Consider the following 7,500-nt stretch of genomic DNA (forward strand, 5'->3'; position numbering starts at 1 on the left):
ACATATACACGTGTGTATAAATATACATATATATGTATATAGACACTCAGACTCTCTCTCTCCCTTTCCCTCTCTCTAACACATGTATTTCTCGCTCTCACTCTCCCATTACATATATATGTATGTATGTATGTATATATATGTGTGTATGTGGAAATATACATATATATGCATATATGCACACACACATACATTTCTGTCTCTCTCACATACACACCTCTCTCTCTCTCTCTCTATCTCTCTCGCTCTCTCTCTCTCTCTCTCTCTCTCTTTCTCTCTCTCTCTCTCTCTCTCTCTCTCTCTCTCTCTCTCTCACACACACATCTATTTCCCTCTCTTTCTCACACACATATACATATGCAAGTATATGTATATATAGAGAGAGAGATAGCGAGAGAGGGAGAGTGAGTGGGAGCGAGAGAGAAATACGTGTGTGTGTGTTTGTTTGTGTATGATTGTGTGTGTATGAATGTGTGTGTGGATGAGTGTGTATGAGTGTGTATGTGGGTGTGTTTGTATGAGAGAGAGAGAGAGAGAGAGAGAGAGAGGTGTCTGTATGCGTGTGAGAAAGAAAACAAGTAAGAAAATAAGATAGGTGATTGATAAAAAAAACAAGATAAACGGAATGAAAAGTAGAATAAAAAGAAACCGAAGTGAACGAGTAAATTTAAGCTAATTTCATTTTTAAATCAAACTGCATTCTATTAATGGTCGATGGCCAACCAATATTCAGCTTTAAGTTCTATTCTGTTATAAATATCTGTGGCAGACACTGAACAGCAAGAAATCTCTTAGGTACTGTTGTCATGAAGATGAACAACAGCAACAGTTATAATGAAGATGGCACAATCACAATGGTACTAGTAACAACTATCAGTTTTGCATTACCGTAATTCATCATCATTACTGTTGTTAGTTTTAGCAATTATATTTCTATCAACAAAATGATTATTTGATTTATTTTTGTTATGATATATATGATAATAACAGTGGTTATTGTAATCATTTATATAATAATTATTTTAACTATTAATGTGAATATTTTTATCATGAAATATGTAGACTACTGTTTTCATCTATATTATCTATATTATCATCTTCAGTGGAACAATCAAGTATCAATGACGTTTTGCTGATGACGAGAGTATGAAGATCTCCTGTTCGGTTGATCACTATGGCATTTCACTGCTTCGGGAAAATGAAAGCAAATGTTCATATCTATCTGTAATTTTTTACTCGCTACATTAAAGGTCGAAAAGTCTTGTCTTTCTCCCTTACTTCAGCTTGTCTTTCGCAAAGGATTTCGTCGGACAAATTGTAGAATATTTTTTGTCCTAGATCATTGGGAGATAAACAATGAAAATGGAGGCATTTTTTCCGTTTTAAATATATTAGCGAGTGTAATGAAATGCATTACAATAATTTTATACATAAATATATATATGTATATATACAAATATATACATATATATAATATACAGATAAAACTGTGCAGTCACTGGGTAAATGCAAAGCACGTAAGTCGAAAATGAGGAACAATTATTATGAATGGAATAGGTCTTCTACAGTTGCCTAATCAAAGAAACGCCACATTCAATGCCTGCTTTTATGATGGCAAATATATATATGAAAACAAAAAAATTGACTAAAATGATGCAAAGTATAGTGTCTGTTTGGAGTTCAGTGGAGTTCAGGCATTAGATACCAGCAAAGTCGTGAAAAGGTTTTGGGGTGATGCAATCCTGATAATCGTCTTTAATAAGGAGATTAATCTAACAGGATTAGGCATTTCTCTCCGTATTCTGCACGACTTCTTTAAATCAGGAAATTTACAAGCATAGGCACACAACGAATGCAAATAAATGTAAAAAAATAAACGGAGAAAGAAAAGTAAGAGTCAATCATTCTGTCTCCAGTTTCAGCATCATATAAAAGCGAGCTTCCACGTCCAGCCGCCAGTTCTCTTCGCACTCTCAACCGAAGCAGAAATGAAGGTAATGGATTGTGAAGCTGGTCACAAGGGTAGTCTCGGGGAATCTGGACCAGGACTTCATTTAGTTTATTAACTTCATGTTCAAATGGTGTATTCACATCTCTATTACAACAGGTATTTGCTGTGTTTGCCCTTTTGGCGGCAGTGGCGTCGGCGATTCCCGAAGAAGGCTACAACTATCAGGCACCAGGAGGTCAGGGATCCCAGTTCCCTACCGGGGCGGGACAGGCACAGTACCCCTCCGTGCCCGCCCAGTACGCCTTCCAGTGGGACGTGAACCATGAGCCTTCAGGGAACTTCTACGGCCACAAAGAGCAGAGGGAAGACGCCAACACTAAGGGAAGGTAAGTCACAAATATATATATATATATATATATATATATATATATATATATATTATTACTACAGCTATCATTTCCTTCTTTCTTCCTTTATTCGATAATAATTACCAACCCTTCTTCCATAGTTACTACGTCCAGCTGCCCGATGGTCGCCGTCTTCTGGTCGAGTATTACGTGGACGCCACCGGTTACCATCCCACCGTCACCTTCGAGGGAGAGGCGCAGTATCCTTCAGGAGGGAATCGGGGATACGGCCAGTCCGGTCAGGGATCGAGCCAAGGTTCTCCCTCGCAGTCATATGGCGTTCCCTCTAAATAAGAACGTCTTCACTACTGCGGTTATATTTGTTATTATTATAAAGTTCTGTTAATAAATATTGCAACAATGTTAAAGAACGTTAGATTATACCAAAGAAAAGCCTTAGAAAATTGATAACCAAACGTACATGTAAAAAACGAGAAAAAAAGTTTTCTCAATGTCAGACGTTTTTCAAGGTGACTTTTACCAAAATACTGCCAGCAACAAGTTTTTGTAAAAAGTGAAGTATGTTAGCTCCTAATATGAGGCAACAACCACAGTGCCGTTCACCATCTTCTGTACACTTTCGAGGGGGACGCCCCTTCTCCCTTAGGGTCGCCGTCTTCTGGTCGAGTATTACGTGGACGCCACCGGTTACCATCCCACCGTCACCTTCGAGGGAGAGGCGCAGTATCCTTCAGGAGGGAATCGGGGATACGGCCAGTCCGGTCAGGGATCGAGTCAAGGGTCTCCTTCGCAACTGTATGGAGCGCCATCTAAATAGGATCGTGTCTACTGCTATTGTTATATTTCTTGTTGTTATAAAGTTTCTAAATTTACGTGAATAAATGTAGCAAGGAAGGCTAGATTTTTTCAAAGAAAAAAAAAACAGGATTTTTTTAATGACGCAGTGAGAAAAAGAGAATCTTACTTTAGACAGCAGAGTTTTAGGAGCCACAATGCGGTTAGTGTCACGTTTTTTCCCCCCAAGACAAGGCAATATCCACCAAGCTTAGAGGACGCTCGAGGGAGACGCCCAGTCAGTGGTACCCCCACGCCAATGTTATCAATTATCTCGTGTGTGTTTGTGTGTGAGTGTGTGTATGTGTGCGTGTGTGTGTGTGTGTGTGTGTGTGTCCATATATGTATATGTACATACATACATATACACGTGTGTGTGTGTGTGTGTGTAAATATACATATATATGTATATAGACACACACGCCTCTCTCTCTCTATTTCCCTCTCTCTCTCACTCTCTCACACACATCTCTCTCTCTCTCTCACTCTCTCACACATATCTCTCTCTCTCTCTTTCTCACACACATAGACACACATATATACATATGCATGTATATGTATATATATAGAGAGAAAGATAGCAAGAGAGGGAGAGGGAGTGGGAGCGAGAGAGAAATACGTGTGTGTGTGATTGTGTGCGTATGAGTGTGTGTGTTTGTATGTGTGTGATTGTATGTATATGAGTGTGTATGAGTGCGTATGTGCGCGTGTGTGTGTATGAGAGAGAGAGAGAGAGAGAGAGAGAGAGAGAGAGAGAGAGAGGGGTGTCTGTATGCGTGTGAGAAAGAAAACAAGAAATAAGAAAGGTGATTGATAAAAAAAGGTAAATGGAATGAAAAGTAGAAGAAAAAGAAACCGAAGTGAACAAGTAAATTTAAGCTAATTTCATTTTTAAATCAAACTGCATTATATCAATGGTCGATGGCCAACCAATATTCAGCTTTAAGTTCTATTCTGTTATAAATATCTGTGGCAGACACTGAACAGAAATAAATATCTTAGCTACTGTTGTCATGAAGATGAACAACATCAACAGTTATAATGAAGATGGTACAACTAACAATGGTACTAGTAACAACTATCAGTTTTACATTACCGTAATTCATCATCATTACTGTTGTTAGTTTTAGCAATTCTATTTCGATCAACAAAATTATTATCTGATTTATTTTTGTTACCGTGGTTATTGTAATTATTAATATAATTATTATTCTTACTATTAATGTGAATATTTTTTATCATGAGATATGACTTACAGCGACTATCATCCCTACGGTTAGGAATATTACTTTAACCTACAGTAACGGTTATATAGACACTACTGTTTTCATTCATTATATTATCTATATTATCATCTTCAGTGGAACAATCAAGTAACAATAATGTTTTGCTGATGACGAGAGTATGAAGATATCCTGTTCAGTTGATCACTATGGCATTTCACTGTTTCAGGAAAATGAAAGAAAATTTTTATATTTATCTTTAATTCTTTACTCACTGCATTAAATGTCGAAAAGTCTTGTCTTTCTCCCTTACTTCAGCTCGTCTTTCGCAAAGGATTTCGTCGGCCAAATTGTAGAATATTTTTTTGTCCTCGATCATTGGGAGATAAACAATGAAAAGGGAGGCATATTTTACCGTTTTAAATTTATTAACGAGTGTAATGAAATGCATTACAATAATAATGGATATATGTATATATATATATATATATATATATATATATATATATATATAATATACAGATAAAAAGGTGCATTCACTGGGTAAATGCAAAGCACGTAAGTCGAAAATGAGGAACAATTATTATGAATGGAATAGGTATTCTACAGTTGCCTAATCCAAGAAACGCCACATTCAATGTCTGCTTTTATAATGGCAAATATATATGAGAAACAAAAAAATTACTAAAATTATGCAAACTATAGTGTCTGTCTGGAGTTCAGTGGAGTTCAGGCATTAGGTACCAGCAGAGTCGTGAAAAGGTTTCGGGATGATGCAATCCTGATAATCGTCTTTTATAAGGGTATTAATCACCTTACATGCTAACAGGATTAGGCATTTCTCTCCGTATCCTGCACGACTTTTTTAAACCCGGAAATTTACTAGCATAGGCACACAACGAATACAAATAAATGTGTGAAAAATAAACGGGGAAAGAAAAGTAAGAGTCAATCATTCTGTCTCCAGTTTCAGCGTCATATAAAAGCGAGCTTCCACGTCCAGCCGCCAGTTCTCTTCGCACTCTCAACCGAGGCAGAAATGAAGGTAATGGATTGTGAAGCTGGTCGCATGGGTAGTCTCGGGGTATCTGGACCAGGACTTCATTTAGTTTATTAACTTCATGTTCAAATGGTGTATTCACATCTCTATTACAACAGGTATTTGCTGTGTTTGCCCTTTTGGCGGCAGTGGCGTCGGCGATTCCCGAAGAAGGCTACAACTATCAGGCACCAGGAGGTCAGGGATCCCAGTTCCCTACCGGGGCGGGACAGGCACAGTACCCCTCCGTGCCCGCCAAGTACGCCTTCCAGTGGGACGTGAACCATGAGCCTTCAGGGAACTTCTACGGCCACAAAGAGCAGAGGGAAGACGCCAACACTAAGGGAAGGTAAGTCACAAAATAATATATATATATTTTATTACTACAGCTATCATTTCTTTCTTTCTTCCTTTATTCGATAATAATTACCAACCCTTCTTCCATAGTTACTACGTCCAGCTGCCCGATGGTCGCCGTCTTCTGGTCGAGTATTACGTGGACGCCACCGGTTACCATCCCACCGTCACCTTCGAGGGAGAGGCGCAGTATCCTTCAGGAGGGAATCGGGGATACGGCCAGTCCGGTCAGGGATCGAGCCAAGGTTCTCCCTCGCAGTCATATGGCGTTCCCTCTAAATAAGAACGTCTTCACTACTGCGGTTATATTTGTTATTATTATAAAGTTCTGTTAATAAATATTGCAACAATGTTAAAGAACGTTAGATTATACCAAAGAAAAGCCTTAGAAAATTGATAACCAAACGTACATGTAAAAAACGAGAAAAAAAGTTTTCTCAATGTCAGACGTTTTTCAAGGTGAATTTTACCAAAATACTGCCAGCAACAAGTTTTTGTAAAAAGTGAAGTATGTTAGCTCCTAATATGAGGCAACAACCACAGTGCCGTTCACCATCTTCTGTAAACTTTCGAGGGGGACGCCCCTTCTCCCTTAGGGTCGCCGTCTTCTGGTCGAGTATTACGTGGACGCCACCGGTTACCATCCCACCGTCACCTTCGAGGGAGAGGCGCAGTATCCATCAGGAGGGAATCGGGGATACGGCCAGTCCGGTCAGGGATCGAGTCAAGGGTCTCCTTCGCAACTGTATGGAGCGCCATCTAAATAGGATCGTGTCTACTGCTATTGTTATATTTCTTGTTGTTATAAAGTTTCTAAATTTACGTGAATAAATGTAGCAAGGAAGGCTAGATTTTTTCAAAGAAAAAAAAAACAGGATTTTTTTAATGACGCAGTGAGAAAAAGAGAATCTTACTTTAGACAGCAGAGTTTTAGGAGCCACAATGCGGTTAGTGTCACGTTTTTTCCCCCCAAGACAAGGCAATATCCACCAAGCTTAGAGGACGCTCGAGGGAGACGCCCAGTCAGTGGTACCCCCACGCCAATGTTATCAATTATCTCGTGTGTGTGTGTGTGTGAGTGTGTGTATGTGTGCGTGTGTGTGTGTGTGTGTGTGTGTCCATATATGTATATGTACATACATACATATACACGTGTGTGTGTGTGTGTGTGTAAATATACATATATATGTATATAGACACACACGCCTCTCTCTCTCTATTTCCCTCTCTCTCTCACTCTCTCACACACATCTCTCTCTCTCTCTCACTCTCTCACACATATCTCTCTCTCTCTCTTTCTCACACACATAGACACACATATATACATCTGTATGTATATGTATATATAGAGAGAGAAAGATAGCAAGAGAAGGAGAGGGAGTGGGAGCGAGAGAGAAATACGTGTGTGTGTGATTGTGTGCGTATGAGTGTGTGTGTTTGTATGTGTGTGATTGTATGTATATGAGTGTGTATGAGTGCGTATGTGCGCGTGTGTGTGTATGAGAGAGAGAGAGAGAGAGAGAGAGAGAGAGAGAGAGAGAGGGGTGTCTGTATGCGTGTGAGAAAGAAAACAAGAAATAAGAAAGGTGATTGATAAAAAAAAGGTAAATGGAATGAAAAGTAGAAGAACAAGAAACCGAAGTGAACAAGTAAATTTAAGCTAATTTCATTTTTAAATCAAACTGCATTATATCAATGGTCGATGGCCAACCAATATTCAGCTTTAAG

At 38.9% G+C, this 7,500-nt stretch overlaps 2 protein-coding genes across 2 annotated transcripts in view; both read left to right on the top strand.

Moving 5' to 3' along the window:
- The window catches only part of LOC125042036, a 5,758-nt gene extending 3,106 nt beyond the window's left edge, over positions 1–2,652 (top strand). The window contains exons 6-9 of the mRNA XM_047637498.1: positions 796–857; positions 1,923–1,994; positions 2,108–2,337; positions 2,460–2,652. Of these exons, the coding sequence (XP_047493454.1) occupies positions 796–857; positions 1,923–1,994; positions 2,108–2,337; positions 2,460–2,652 (557 nt within the window). The remainder of the gene's footprint in view (positions 1–795; positions 858–1,922; positions 1,995–2,107; positions 2,338–2,459) is intronic.
- A 1,520-nt stretch (positions 2,653–4,172) lies between these two features.
- Positions 4,173–6,055, top strand: LOC125042037 (pro-resilin-like). Its single transcript, XM_047637499.1, has 4 exons — positions 4,173–4,250; positions 5,350–5,421; positions 5,535–5,764; positions 5,863–6,055. Exons 1-4 carry the CDS (start codon positions 4,173–4,175, stop codon positions 6,053–6,055), a joined length of 573 nt encoding a protein of 190 aa, XP_047493455.1.
- The last annotated feature ends 1,445 nt before the right edge of the window (positions 6,056–7,500 follow it).

The sequence above is a fragment of the Penaeus chinensis genome, chromosome 31 (genome assembly GCF_019202785.1).
Source record: "Penaeus chinensis breed Huanghai No. 1 chromosome 31, ASM1920278v2, whole genome shotgun sequence".
Classification (NCBI taxonomy): Eukaryota; Metazoa; Arthropoda; class Malacostraca; order Decapoda; family Penaeidae; genus Penaeus; species Penaeus chinensis.